The following is a 16,417-nucleotide window of genomic DNA, read 5'->3' as shown; positions in this document are numbered from 1 at the left end:
GTAATTTTGGAGCACGTCACACAGGAGAAGGATCAGGGATGGTAATATATATGGGAGGTAAGCAGGCAGCACAGAGCCAGGTAGCTTTAGGTAAAGCAAATAGGTTTTTAGTGTGTATTCGGAGGGGGATCTTTTATAAATTAAAAGAGGTGGTGTTAACATTGTATAGTAATTTAGTGAGGCAACATCAAGACTATTGTGTGCAGTTTTGGTCATCACAACTCAGGAAAGACATATGCCAAAGAAAGGGTTCAGCGCAGACTCAGATATGAGGAGCGGCTGAAGGAAACAGGGTTTTATACACTAGAAAAGAGGCGATTACTTGGCAGTATAATGGAGATGTTTAAGATCTTGAAAGGTATTGATAAATAAGTGCAGATTAATTATTCAGCAGAATAGACAGTGATAGGACCAGAAGCCATAGCCTGAGAGTCATGCAGAGGATAGTTAAGACTATCACTAGGATAAGAGGATAGCAAGGCAGATAGCAGAAGAGGTTAAGATAGTTAAGAAGAGGATAGCAAGGCAGGGGACTTTTACTCAGAGAGAAGTGAATGCATGGAATGGTCTCCCTGGAAAGGTATTGGCAGCAGAAAAAGTAGATAAGTTTAAATTAGAATTCGATAGATACCTGGAAGTTTTGGAGAACGAGAGGTACAGTGATGTTGGCAGGACTTTGAGGTAATTTGAGCATTGATGGGTGATTGTGTGTGCATGTGTACGGAGTGCTGTTGATGGGGGTCTCGTCAAGGGGTGTTGTATGGTTGTTGATGTCTTTCTGTTGTTTTTTTTTACGAAGCGCATGCCCCCTCCCCTGTGGGGGCAGGGGGGGGAATACAAAAACCACAAAAAAACACATTCTTTAAAGTTAAAAAAACACCCTACATTAGGAATCACATATGTGACAGATGTACTTGAACACATTAGAAATCTCATATCATGAATGTACATTAACACATTAAAAATCTCATACCGTGGATGTACATTAACACATTAAAAATCTCATACCGTGGATGTACATTAACACATGAAAAATCTCATATCGTGAATGTACATTAACACATGAAAAATCTCATATCGTGAATGTACATTAACACATGAAAAATCTCATATCGTGAATGTACATTAACACATGAAAAATCTCATATCGCGAATGTACATTAACACATTAAAAATCTCGTAGTGTGAATATACATTAACACATGAAAAATCTCATATCGTGAATGTACATTAACACATTAAAAATGTCATATCGTCAATGTACATTAACACATAAAACATCTCATATCGCGAATGTACATTAATGCATAAAAAGTCATATCGTGAATGTACATGAACACATTAAAAATCTCATATTATGGATGTACATTAACACATAAAAATCCCATATCATGAATGTACATTGACACATTAAAAATCTCATATCGTGAATGTACATCACCAAATTAAAAATCTCATATCGTGAATGTATATTAACACATTAAAAATCCCATATCATGAATGTACATCAACACATTAAAAATCTCATATCGTGAATGTATATTAACACATTAAAAATCTCATATCGTGAATATACATTGACACATAAAAATCCCATATCGTGAATGTACATCAACACATAAAAAATCTCATATCGTGAATGTATATCAACGCATTAAAAATCTCATATAGTGAATATATATTAACACATTAAAAATCCCATATCGTGAATGTACATTAACACATAAAAATCCCATATCGTGAATGTACATAAACACATAAAAAAATCCTATATCATGAATGTAAATCAACATTAAAAATCTCATATTGTGAATGTATATTAACACATTAAAAATCCCATATCATGAATGTACATCAACACTTTAAAAATCTCTTATTGTGAATGTATATTAACACATTAAAAATCTCATATCGTGAATGTACATTAACATATAAAAATCCCATATCGTGAATGTACATCAACACCTAAAAACTCTCATATCGTGAATGTATATTAACACATTAAAAATCTCATATAGTGAATATATATTAAGACATTAAAAATCCCATATCGTGAATGTACATCAACACATAAAAAAATCTCATATCATGAATGTACATTAACACGTTGAAAATCTCATGTTGTCAATGTACATTAACACATTAAAAATCTCATATCATGAATGTACATTAACACATTAAAAATCTCATATCATGAATGTACATTAACACGTAAAATATCTCATATCGTGAATGTACATTAACACATTAAAAATCCCATATCGTGAATGCACATCAACACATTAAAAATCTCACATCGTGAATGTACATTAACACATTAAAATCCCATATCATGAATGTCCATCAACACATAAAAAATCTCATATCGTGAATGTACATTAACACGTTAAAATCTCATGTCGTGCATGTACATTAACACATTAAAATCTCATATCGTGAATGTACATTTACACATTAAAAATCTCATATCATGAATGTACATTAACACATTAAAAATCTCATATCGTGAATGCACATGAACACATTAAAAATCTCATGTCGTGAATGTATATTAACACGTTAAAAATCTCATATAGTGAATGTACATCAACACATTAAAAATCTCACATCGTGAATGTACATGAACACATAAAAAATCCCATATCGTCAATGTACATTAACACATAAAACATCTCATATCGTGAATGTACATCAACACATGAAAAAATCTCATATCATGAATGTACATTAACACGTAAAATATCTCATATCGTGAATGTACATTAACACATTAAAAATCTCATATCATGAATGTACATTAACACGTTGAAAATCTCATGTTGTGAATGTAATTTAACACGTTTAAAATCCCATATCGTGAATGTATATTAACACATTAAAAATCCCATATCGTGAATGTACATTAACACATTAAAAATCTCATATCGTGAATGTACATGAACACATTAAAAATCTCATATCGTGAATGCACATCAACACATTAAAAATCTCATATCGTGAATGTAATTTTACACATTAAAAATCCCATATAGTGAATGTATAGTAACACATTAAAAATCCCATGTCATGAATGTACATGAACACATTAAAAATCTCATATCGTGAATGTACATGAACACATTAAAAATCTCATATCGTGAATATACATGAACACATTAAAAATCTCCTATCGTGAATGTACGTGAACACATTAAAAATCTCATATCGTGCATGTACATTAACACGTTAAAATCTCATGTCGTGCATGTACATTAACACATTAAAAATCTCATATTGTGAATGTACATTTACACTTTAAAAATCTCATGTTGTGCATGTACATTAACACATTAAAACTCTCATATCGTGAATGTTCATCAATACATTAAAAATCTCATATCGTGAATGTACATGAACACATTAAAAATCTCATATCATGAATGCACATTAAGACGTTAAAAATCTCATATCGTGAATGTACATTAACACGTCAAAAATCTCATTTCTTGAATGTACATTAACACGTAAAAAATCTCATGTCGTGAATGTACATTAACACGTTAAAAATCTCATATCGTGAATGTTCATTAACACATAAAAATCTCATATCGTGAATGTTCATTAATACATTAAAAATCTCATATCGTGAATGTACATTAACACATTAAAAATCTCATGTCGTGAATGTACATTAACGCATAAAAATCTCATATCGTGAATGTTTTAATGTGTTATTAGCCAAGGAGACTGCATAGGCAGCACCAACGCTCTACACAGAGTGTTGTCCCAATGGATTGTGGATAAGGGTGATAAATTGAAGTATGTACTCAAACCCTATGTGGGGTAGCATGTTCTGTGAACTCTCTAGTTGTTTTGGCTCGTTGCGTTCAAGTTTTGTCTGCGCCTTGTCATCTACCTTCTTTTACAAGCTGTGGAAACTAAAGTAAAACAACGATGCATTTATTTTATGCTGACATTATGTTCATTATGTTTTATGCTGACATTATTTTATGTTCGTTATGCTGACATAAGACGGGCTTATCCATTTGTAATACTTTCATCAAACCAACTGTTTTTCACCTGTGTCTGTCATAATAGTCGATATTTTTGAAGATGTTCTTTACATACAGATATCAACGAGTGCCTGAAAGAGACTCTTTGCCCTGGTGGACTGTGCATAAACGTGCCCGGGTCTTACCGCTGCAAACACTGCCCATCGGGGTATTTGCTGAATACGCGTGGTGACTGCACTGGTGAGCATCTTTTACAATCATCTACCTTTTTCTCTCATATATGCTTTATTTATTTATTGTCTACAAAAATGAGGTTCTTGGAAGGATGAGGTGACAGAGAAAGTCGGTGGGGGGGTGGGGGGTTAACACAGCACACAGTGAGGTAAGGAAGCAAGGCAACAAGCTGGGAGATGAACAAACAGGAATTGAGGAAGGGAATGAAACAGCAATAGGCCCACAACAACACATGGCCCAGACAAGAACACACAAACTGAGCACAAAAGCACATGACGTACTTGAAAATAATCTGCAATAATTTAGGGAACAATTTATGTGGTTATTACTGTAGCGGGGGTACAAATGTATGTTCTGGGACACCCAAGTTTTTTTCTTGAAAATAACTCCCATCCACAACCTAACAGTTTCCTCCTGTTTCAGTTACTGAACCAAAACATAATCTCAGACTGAAAAAGAAGCAATGGAGCAAACAACCTAGTCTATACCAATAAACGTCAGTGTGTGCGTGTGTGCGTGCGTGCGTGCGTGCGTGCCCTCCATAACCCCAAAACCATAAAACCTAGCAGCCTAAAACTTTGCAAGCATACTAAGAAAACCCCAAGGAAGTACAAAAGTGAAAATTTGGTGTTTGGGTTAATTAATACACCCATTTTGAAGATAATTAATGGCCATATTTAATTATTTCCTTTATCAACGTGTCATCCTTCGTCACCTCGCTCTCCCTCAAAGGGGTCTTAATTCACCATTTTGTCATGCTCAACAATGCCATGTTGTTTCCACTTTGTATCATGGGTCTCGTTTCACTTTTGTCTTTCTGGCCAGCATCATCTGTTCGGTGTACAGTATGCCACACTAATTAGAGATACATTTAAATTGCGTACCACCATGACAATGTAAACATCCTTTTGACACACCCTTTCAAATGTGTAAACGTGTTTTTGAGACAACCGTGTGTGTGTGTGTGTGTGTGTGTGTGTGTGTGTGTGTGTGTGTGTGTGTGTGTGTGTGTGTGTGTGTGTGTGTGTGTGTGTGTGTGTGTGTATATATATATTGTTGCACCCGTTTTGGTGCCCTGGGTCCCGCTGCTCGGGCACCCGGTCCCACTGAACACTACCCTGGCACGCCAGGCCCCTCTCCTCAGGTACCTGCGTCCATGAATACACTAATGGCCCCTTGGACCTACCTATGGCCTCACCTGGCCGACGAACCCCCAGCGCCCGGGGTGCCTGCTTCATCCGTATACTACACTCACAAGCCACACCCCCAGCCGATTCATTATCTCCTGCACCCTACACACAATTTTTTTTTTTTTAACTTTCCACAATCAGCACCAACCGCATAACGACATTCATGTGTAAATTTACCTAATCCCCCTATCTAACTTTAAACTAACCCCCGGGTTTCCTTGGGTGGGATCCACTCCCCCCAGTCAATCCTCACACCATGCATTCCATTACTCACACTCATACCAGCCATTGCCCTGCCCTCACACTCATAAGTCATCAACTACACACAAACACATTTCCACTCACCTACGCATCACCTAACGAATTTCCCATAACTAGCTTGTGCACCCTCGTCATCCCTTATACAAATGCACGTTCCATTTAGTTTTATCGCTAAGCTACGTCCCCCACTACAGGTTCATTGTCTCGACCTAAGCAGTCCCTATTGTCACTCTTGGTCCCTAAATTTATCCTCGCCCTCCCTCATGGTCGCTGCTTCGGTACCCACTTAGAGGCTACCATCGCTGGCACCCCCATGTGGGCCTAACAATGGCACCCCCCTTAGGCTAGTGCTCCTGGGCCCCCGGGCGAGGATGTTCGCTACATCCTGGCCGGGCTTCATGAACTCGTGGCAATGCTAGGCGGCCCTTGCACCTCTAGGGCGGTGGTTGACAGCGCACTTGCCCCTTCGGTTTGGCCGATACAGGAGGGTGTAACGTCGCCCCGTCACTGTCACTTACCCCTATGATAATGAGCCCTCTGCGTCTGCGGAGGTGCTCAGTCATATGTCTGTTGCAAGCCAATTTGTGTTTGAATTCTTGCCCCTGGGAATTGGGGTTTTCCCACGGGGAACCAAGCCGTGCTCGCCACGCCCATTGCTCATGCCAGGGGTACCGTGCATATTGCACACCTGGTCCCCGTTGGTGAAGATTTTGAGCCAAATCCGTTCTGTTTCGCCGTCCGTGCTCCAGTGATTTATCTGTCAAGGAGTGTTTACACGCAGGCCCCTCAGCATTTGCCACTAGCCCAAGCAATTGTCCGTGCTTGAGTGGTCAGCGAGGTACGGATTGTGCACACTCCCTTACCTCGTACGCAAAGTCCCGTGGAGCTGGCGTGGTTTCCGATACTACTTTGTCCCGTTCAGGAGGCTCGCCACTCCGGTCCGCTACATTAACCACTACTCCCGTCCGGGTCGGTGCATATCCTGCGCTCTTACATTCACTCATACACTCCATTCTCGCACATTTCGATTCACTCTCTCTCGGCACACTCTCAGTTACATTCACACTCTACACATTGGGCACTCCAAGAAACCCCGGGTCCTTCATTCCCCCCAAGCTCGACACACACCTAATCACATCATGCACGTGCCCGGTCTCGCCATGACTCACCTTCGTTATACTCACCTCCTCCCGTTCTTCGAGCACTCTGTCACGCTGCAAATATAACACGTCCATGCATTCAATAATCTCTTCCTTTACTCGACCACCTGTTTCTACCTGTTTTGCTTTAATTTCAATAATCTCGATTTTACCTCATCCACCTCCTCTTTTACCTTCGTTAATTCCCCATGCGCCCCTTGTATTTCCCCCTCTAATGTCACCTTCGTTGTTTCTATTTGTGTTTCCATTTCCCGTTCCTTCGTTCCTATCATGTGTCACCTCCTCTACTCTCTTCGTTAGTTTCTCGTGTGCCATTTTACATTCGTTTTTAATTGCCGTCGTCTCTCTTGTTGTTTCCTTCTTGGCGGCTCTTAACTCCTTTATCGCCCCTGTGTTCTTCTCCATTTGTTCCATCAACCCATTCTGTCCTATCGTCAGTCCTTCTACCTCCCTCTTTGTCTTCCCAATCTCTCCCATCAGTCTGGCCTCGCTCTCCTTCATCTCTTCCCGGACACTGATCCGACACTCCCTTACCTCCTCTCGTACCGCCGCCATTTCTCTGCCCATCGCTTCACTCATCTCCCTTTTTATTTCATCGCCCATCACGTCCATTTTCTGCTCATTGCTTTCATTCTGCTGTTATTTTCTTCGCTCATCCTGTCCATTTTTCTGTTGCTTTCTTCGCTTGACATTTTCATTTGTGTCATTAATTGCCTCATGAACAACATCATGTCATTCTCGTGCTGCACTGGTGGTGATAACCCGGCGGTCTGCACTATCGGCGCTGCATTTTCCAGAGACCGAGGGTGGGGGTTGTTTTCCATCTCTCCCATTTCTTCCTCTTCACCCTCCATTATGACCATGCGGGTCCAGGGTCAATTCCGTATCCATATTTACATCATCTACATGGCCCACCAGGACCTGCCCATGTTGGTCCGCCATTCTCCGTCCCAATAAATTTAACTAAAATTTGGTCTCACCGCTCTGAATTTCGAGGTGCGTGAAGTGCACCACAGGTCGACGACCCGATACCAATTTATTGATCAAGGGGTTCGAAAAATCTCCCTCTCCCGGACACCAGTTGTTGCGGCCACGGGTACCGAGACACCAGCTTGTCACTCAGGGGGATTAATCCCTTGTTGTCCTCGGTTGAGCCGGACCTGGAGCCACCGCTCACAATTAACGTAATGGTACTGTGGGTTGTTTTAAAATCACGAATGCCACCCAGTTAACCACGAGTTCCAGTGTCCACCATCTAATTATGCCATTTAACTCGAGGTCACGTGGTTACCTGAGCGGGGAGCACGCCCTCGGCAAAGCACCAATGTTATCTCGATTACATTTTAATTAGGGCGGCCGAGCGTTTTAACCGCTGGTGCGTGCCGACGATTTTTGGTCAAATCTGTGGTAATTACCTCCCAGTCTATCTAGGTTCGGACAATGCTAGACCAATGAAGGAAAGGACAAACACGGACAAGTTGGAAATCGACAAATGATTTATTAATAATAAAATAAATAAATAAATAAAAAGAACTTTTTATTTTCTGACATAAATAAAGAATGAATTTCAAAGCAAAATCAATCAAATTGCCAGGAAAGAGACAAAGAGCAGATGCTTATTGGGGTGGGGGGTGGGGGTTGACTTACTTACAGCTAAACACAGACATGGGTATCTAACAGATCATTCAGGGGGAGGGGAGGGGGAGAATCGTCTTCCTCACCAGAGTAGTCGTCCATGAAGTGAAAATGTCCTGAAATGTGTGCGTGCGTGTCACGTCCATCGCCAGCACCCAGCCTTGCCGTGCACCCACTCGCGAACACCCTTGAATGCCAGTCAACGTCTGGGAGGGCACCGAGATTGTCTGTCGCGGGGTTAGACCCTGGTGCTGCAACACGGGCAGTTCCTCACACTTCATGAAACTGGTGACGTCCAGTGACCCACACTGTCCGTCGGTGACTGACCCACGCCTCACACGTTGGTGACCGACCCATGCCTCACTCGTCGGCGCTTGCTCACTTGCGGGCTTGCGGGCTTCCTCCTCCTTTTCCTCTCTGGCTTTTTCTCTTTCTTCTCTCTGCCTCCTCTCACTTCTCTCACCTTTTTCCTCTCACGTTTCTCTCCCCAGAACGGACCTACAATTCGTTTTCTATCTGCGGGCCATCTCGGCGGCGCAGTCCGCCACAAGCTCACCCCGCCCCATTTGCGCACGGTTACCATGACAACCCGTGCGATCTCAAAAAAGGCGGGCGTCGGAGCTCGTGAAAGAACATTGCTGAGGAAAAATAAGGGTGTGCGTCAGAGCTCATGAAAGAAATGTGTGTAAACATGTCTGTCATAAAGAAAAACGCTTCCCATAAGAGAGGGGATCTATTCTTTACCCTTCTCAAAGCATCACATTTAAGATCCCATTAGACATGGCGATGGGGCTAATCTGAACATGCATTTCAGGAAATAACTGTCTGAGGACCTGGATGTGTGGATGAATTCATCAGACCGGATTCTGAAATCCGTAACTGTGTGTGTGTGTGTGTGTGTGTGTGTGTGTGTGTGTGTGTGTGTGTGTGTGTGTGTGTGTGTGTGTGTGTGTGTGTGTGTGTGTGTGTGTGGGTGTGTGTGGGTGTGTGTGTGTATATGTGTATATATATATATATATATATATATATATATATATATATATTTGCTGGGCTTTTTTTTTTTTTTTTGTATACCTTGGTCGAGGCTCGTATGAGAGCTAACACACAACTCACAGCAAGGAGGCATGAGACAAGAGGGGCGGGAGTGGAAGGGACAAAACAGTGGGGAACAGACACATTAGGTGAACTGTGGAAGGGAGAGGGATGGGGATGGGACGGGGAACATGGCGAAGAGAAGATGGACATTTCAGGGACTTTCAGGAAGGAAAGCAGGAGAAATGAAGGAAGTGGGCGTGGGTGGATTATCGGGGTAGAAAAGATCGAGGATTTGGATGGGGGAAGATAAGAGGTGGTGGTGAACAGCTGTTTTGAAAGCCTGGAGGGAAGAATGGGAAAGAATAGAGTGAGGAAGTTTATTCCAAAGGCGGGAAAAAGAGGAATGAAAGAGTGAAGATGAGCAGTGATTCATGATTTTGGTAGTTTTACCAGAAGGGGGTTGTTGGCGGACCTTGAGCGCCCTGTGGAAATGTGGTGGGGACAAATCGCAGAGAGAGCAGGGGGGCAAGGCTGGAGAGGAGTCGGTAGAAGACAGAAAGACCACCGACCAACCTGCGGTGATTGAGTGAGAGGCCCAAAGACTCAGCTTCATTGCGGGAGATGTCGATGATCTTAAATGCCCTGGTTTCGACAGCGTGAAGCCGAGAAAGGTGGGAGGCAGGAGCACCAGCCCAGAGGGGAGAGCAGTACTCCATCAGGCTACGGACAAAAGCTTTGTAAGTGGTCAGGAGCTCAAGAGGGCCGAGGAAGGACTTAGCACGACGGAGGATTCCCAGTCGGCGACTGGCTTTTGAGGCGAGGTTGGAAATGTGACTTTCCCAGGAAAGGTCATGGCAGATAGTGAGACCTAGAAGCTTGAAAGAAAAGACTTCTTCCAGAGGATTTTTGAGAAAGTGGATGGGGGGGTTTTGTAAACGGTCCTTTCGAAGAGACATAGTGAGAGTGTGAGATTTGTCTGGATTGAAAGACATGTTCCACGTGTTGGACCAGTTTGTGATTTTGTCCAGATCTGCAGTGAGCGAAGAAGCTGCTGCTTGCCGGTCTGAGGGATGACAGATGGTACGGCAGAGGGTGGAGTCATCAGCAAAGAGATAAAGAGGATTTTCCAGAGAGTCCGAGAGATCATTGATGAAAACCAGAAAAAGAACAGGGCCCAGAACGCTACCTTGAGGAACTCCAACCTGGACAGGAAGAGGGGATGAAAGAACTCCATTTAGGGCCACACGTTGACTGCGACAGGAGAGGAAGTCTGCGAGCCATGAGTGGAGGTGGCCTTGAATACCATGGGAAGAGAGTTTGGTGAGTAGGGCAGGGTGCCAGACTGTGTCAAAAGCACGTGATATGTCCAGGGATACGGCTCGGATTTCCTGTCTGGCATTGAGGACCTCCATCCATTGTTGGGAGAGCAGAAGCAGCATATCCAGGGTAGAGTGACCTGGTCTGAAACCAAATTGATGATTGGAAATCAAGCCATTGGAGAAGAGGAAGGATTTCATGTCTGAAGCGATGATGGATTCCATCACCTTGCTGATGATTGGGAGAAGGCTGATTGGTCTGTAGTTACAGGGATCTGTTTTTGCACCTTTTTTATGCAGGGCAGTGATGTTAGCAGATTTCCAAGCAGATGGCAGATGACCTTGGGCAAATGAGAGGGTGAATAGAACAGAGAGAGGGTGAGCAAGAGCAGAAGAGCAGGCTTTGAGGACACGTGGGCTGATGCCGTCTGGACCGGTTGCAGAATCTGACTCGAGGTTTGAAAGCAAGCTCTCCACCTTGTTAGGAGAAAAGGACACAGACTCCAGGGACAGTTGGGTGTGACTGGGTAAAGTGGGTAGAGAAAGTGATGGGTTTAGGACACAAGATTTAGCTGCAAACACCGAGTTTAGACGTTCAGCTTTATCACGTGTGGAATCAGCAGTGCGGCCATTTGAGGTAAGGGAGGGGATGGAGGGGGAACATACACCAGAAACAGATTTGATTAAACGCCACCAGGATTTTGAGGAGGGAGAGAGGTTTGAGAGTTCAGACTTGAGATGAGAAAGATGTTGTTTTCTGGCTCTCCTGAGGGTAGATACACACTTGTTCCGAGCTTTATGGAAGCAACTGAGATTGCCCTCAGTTGGGTTTGCTTTCCATGAGGCAAAGGCAAGTTGTTTCAGGACAACTGCCTCGCCACAAGCTTCATTAAACCAAGGGCGGGAGGAAGGGTAAGACAACTGAACACGAGAGGGGATAAATCTGTGCATGAGGGAGAGCAAGTTTCTTTAAAAGAATTCCCAGGATGAGTTGATGTTTGAGAAAGTAGTGATACGAGACCAGTCTGTAAGTTTGATGGCTGCTTGGAGACCCTGCCAGTCGGCTTGAGTGAAATTCCAGACTCGACGGCGGTGAGGTGGTTCTCTGATAACAGCCAGAGAGATGTCCACTTTGACAAGGACGTGGTCAGAAGAACCAATTGGAGCGAAGGAAGAGCAGCAGATATTGTCAGGGAAATTTGTCAAAATCAGATCCAGAAGAGATGGAGTACCATTGGTTGAGATCCGGGTCGGGAAGTTGACCGATTGAGTCAGTCCTTATGAGTCGCAGAAAGCTTTTGTTGAGGTGCCATGGCAGGTGAGAGAGGTACCCACACCTAGCCAACTGGCGTGATGACAATTGAAGTCACCACATAAGAGGAAGAGAGAGTTTGGATGAGAAGATAGAAGATGGTCCATGTTTTCGGATAGTGAGATGTAGATGGAGTCATCACTGTTCGGTGGACGGTACAGTATACATATAAACATGAGGTGGGAGTGGAGGGGAAGCCGAAGCCAGAGGTATTCCTGGGGGTGTGGGGGAGTGAGAGCAGTGCATGGAGAGTGAGGAATAGAGTCTTTGATGAAGAGAGCAACACCTCCACCAGGACGAGGCTCAGGTCTGTCATACCGTAAGAGGGAGTAACTGGGGAGAGATACTTGGGAGTCAGACACGTCTTGGGAGAGGAAAGTTTCTGTTAGGCAGATAATGTCTGGTTTGTCAGTGGCAACCTGTATGGAAAGATCTGAAAGGTTTGAGCGAAGGCCCCGGATATTTGAGGTCCACACTTTTAATGAAGAGGTAGGGGAGGAGGCTTTGGGTGCAGGAGGTGGAGGGGGAGGGGAAGGGTAGGACAAGGGACGAGGGGGGCAGGTAAGGAGGGTTGCTGAAGGAGTGTGGGGTATTGCAGAATAGCGAGGGGAGGGGCCGAATGAGGAGGAGAAAAGGCTCTGTGGTGCTGGGGGAGAGGGGGGGACAAGAGACAAGGAAGAAGACAGTTGAGGATTTGAGGAGGTGGAGTGAAGAGATGGAGGTGAGAGGGCAGTGGAGGGAGGCAGGTTGGTGGATGAGAGGGGGGGCAACTTAGAGAAGGAAGAGTGAGGGGATGAAAGGTGGGACAAAGGTGAGGGGGGAATTTTTGAGAGAGGTGAGAGCGAGGCTTGGAGGGAGAAGAGTGGGATGGTTGCTTTGAGAGTGAGAGTGAGGGGTGAGGGGGGTGAGTTGGCACTGAAGTTGGAAAAAAAGAATGTTTGATGGAAAGCGAGCATCCATGGCAAACTGTGGTTTTTAAAAGTTTTAGGTCAGAGATGCGATTTAACACAATTCTTGATGGATGCAATGAAGGCGAATTCAGAGAATGGAGAGAAGAAGCGCTGTAATAGTTGGATTTTTTAGGCAAGGAATGAAGGAGAGGTCGAAATGAGAGCAGTCTGTTAAAATAGCAGAAGAGTAGTGCATTGTGAAACAGTAAAGAGTACCACATGTGTGAGAGAGGAAGATGAAGCATTATAAGATCTGGGGGATGGTGAAAATTTGACGAAAACCGATTACCGATTTACAAAAAAAAAAAGAAGAATATAAAAAATACAAGTCTGGAGATGGCGATGGTTCACGAGCAATGAACACGGTTCGCCTTTTTTCTTTTTTGACCTTCGAGGGGACGCCACGGGCAAACTGGCGGGAATCGGGAAAAATGTAAATGATTAAAGTTTTAGTACTCGAAGAGCACTACTCGCATCCCAACTTTCATTCGAAACAGGTGAAAACCCTCGGAGCTTGATGCCCAATTTACTGATTTTTTTTTTTGACATTTTCTAAGTTCGTGACCTTGTGACCTTTACCTTGGGACGAAAATGAAAAATCGAGCTCCGTGGGGCTATGCAGGTGCCATTGGGCTAACCAAATACCGAAACCCCTGCCAGATTCGACAAACCCCCTCGGAGAAGATGCAACTTGAAACTGGCTACCCCCTAAAAACACAAGTTCTTTGGGCGTGGCTCTACCCATAATGGGCGCAGCACGCCCATTCTCAGGAAAGCGCAACTAGATCATGATATAAACCTCCCACCCAAATTTTATCAGGATCGGATCAAAACCCACGGAGCTATGCTCGGGACAGACAGACAGACAGACAGACAGACACACACACCCATAACGAATATAGTGGTCACTTACTGACTCGTGAACCAATATAATAAATTGGCCGATTATGCTGCTGATTGTTTTTTTGGCATCCACTTATCGTGGAGACGTGATTTTTTTCTTGCTTTCAAATGGCTTTGACGATGCTGCATCACCACTGCTACCGAGGATGCAGATTATAAAGTAGTAAACAATGATGCCATTGTGCACACATGAAGTGGATACCATGCCGTGCTGCCCACAATTTATGGATTGACGTTATTAAGTGGCTGTAAATCTTTACATTTGAAATCATTTCTTTGATCGATTGATGTATCGAACAGCACATCATCCTGACGTTTTTAAACGAACGATGAGCTCCCGTCATCTTCATCCTGATAAAGCGGAAACGACAAGGAAGGAAGGAAAGAAGTGTGCTCATTCAATAAGTTCTTGACGGACATAAAATCAAGTCTTTCATAGTTTCCTGGTCATGTGAAAAGCAAGTTGCATACAAAATACAGTGCAGGCTGAGTCCCTGGGTTACAGAGGGATTTTGTTTCGAACAATTGTTCAAACAGTAATAAATTGATCGGCCGTTGACTCGGTGTTATAAATGATGATATCAGCGCACGTGTGGAGGCTACTCACCTGGTGATTTAATAAGCTCATTGGTAGAATAATACCATTTCCTTGTTACCCATGGTCACTTAGTTCAAAATAAGGAAGATGTCACATTTCGGAATTTTAATATATATAGTCCACAGAGCTCAGATTTGTTTTGAGAAAGATGAGTTTCTCTGCCTTGTCAGATGAAAAACATTTTTTTTTGTTGTTATCATATGTTGCACAAGCAGCACTGAGCAATCCAGAATACTCAAGCATCCAAGAATACTATTGGTCCAATTTTGCAATGTGAAAAAATAAATTTAATTAATGCATTGACACACTCAGTATGCCTGGAACATATGCACAGATGCCAACCCTCCCGATTTCATCGGGAGGCTTCCGAAAATTCACCCAAACTCCCGCCCTTACGATCACTATCCTTATCCTCCCGAAATTTTGATATTTTTGCACTGTTCACTAATCAGAATGTACTAGTATGAGAATTGAATGAAAAGCATCGTCTGCTACGTATAGCATGTGGTAACTCCATAACGTTCGCTGCTACCAAATTGTACGTAAAAAATTGCAAATTCAAATGAGGAGCAGCAAAACATTGGGTCTGGATCTCGCTTATGCGATCATGCACTGAGATTTAGTGCATGCGGTATGTGTGCAATACAGTGCATGCGGTATGTATGCACAGTGTATATGCATGCGATATGCTCACTGCATGCAGCTGGGCCCCGTACCAGCCCGGCGGTCGCGACCACCGTGCGGTGTTTAACAGCCGCTAGAGTTCTACGAGTCGCGCTGCAGCTGTGGAACATCGACTTCGAAGTTACCGATGCTTCAAGCCCTCGATGTTGATTACGAAATGGCAGAAAAGAAGCTTACGAAGACCAAGAAATGGTCTCAGAAGTACAAGACCGAATACAGTCTCCAATACCCGTGTATTCGAAAGTCTGAAAGAGGAATTCATCATGCGTATTGTACAGTATGCAGCGTTGATATTTCAGTTGAGCACGGAGGTCGCGATGATATTCGGAAGCACGTTGGAAGCAAACGGCACACAGACATTGCAAAGGAGAGATCTTCGAGCACGAGTACCGGTACACTTCTGAATTATTTCACCAAACAAGGGACAAGCGAGGAAGAGGATGTTACCCGAGCGGAACTTCTCTTTAGTGGATTTATTGTGGAACATAACTTGCCCATATCAGTCTCAGATCATGCTGGACCTCTATTTCAAAAGATGTTTCCAGATTCAAAAGTTGCTTCAAAGTATGGATGTGCAAGAACAAAAACTTCAGCAATAATTGGTGAGTTGTCAAATGTTACTGCTTCATCTATTGCCGATATTGCTAGACTAGCTCCATTTAGCCTAGCTACAGACGGTAGCAATGACAGTGGTGAGGCCCAGCTATATCCTGTCCTGATTTCGTACTATGACAACAGTGCTGGGATTGTGAAGCAAGGTTTGCTAAGTTTGCCTGCGTGCAAACAAGATTCCACTGGAGAAAACATTTTCAAACTGCTTGATCATGAGTTCAGTGACAGGAAAATTCCGTGGGGAAATTGTGTTTCCTTTTGTGCTGATAATGCCTCTGTCATGGTGGGCAAGCGCAAAGGAGTCGCTGCTTATATCCACAAACAAAATCCAGAGTGCTACATCATGGGATGCCCTTGCCATATGATGCACAATACGGCCAAGAAGGCGGCTCAGGCCTTACCCATTGAATTAGATGACTTTCTCATCGATATTTACTACTACTTGGACAAAAGTAGTAAACGCGTCAAAGGAGTGAAAGCACTGCAAGAACTCTGTGATGCCCCGACACACAAGATTCTGAAGCATGTCGCAACA

At 43.4% G+C, this 16,417-nt stretch overlaps 1 protein-coding gene across 1 annotated transcript in view; it reads left to right on the top strand.

Moving 5' to 3' along the window:
- LTBP1 (latent transforming growth factor beta binding protein 1) overlaps positions 1–16,417 on the top strand; it is a 294,284-nt gene that overhangs the window by 147,031 nt on the left and 130,836 nt on the right. Inside the window, exon 24 of the mRNA XM_085890321.1 lies at positions 4,110–4,232. Coding sequence (XP_085746447.1) covers positions 4,110–4,232 — 123 coding nt within the window. The remainder of the gene's footprint in view (positions 1–4,109; positions 4,233–16,417) is intronic.

This window comes from Eptatretus burgeri, chromosome 7 (genome assembly GCF_056783735.1).
Source record: "Eptatretus burgeri isolate ZD-2024b chromosome 7, Ebu_testis_v1, whole genome shotgun sequence".
Taxonomy (NCBI): domain Eukaryota; kingdom Metazoa; phylum Chordata; class Myxini; order Myxiniformes; family Myxinidae; genus Eptatretus; species Eptatretus burgeri.
This window is presented reverse-complemented; position numbering and strand designations above follow the sequence as displayed.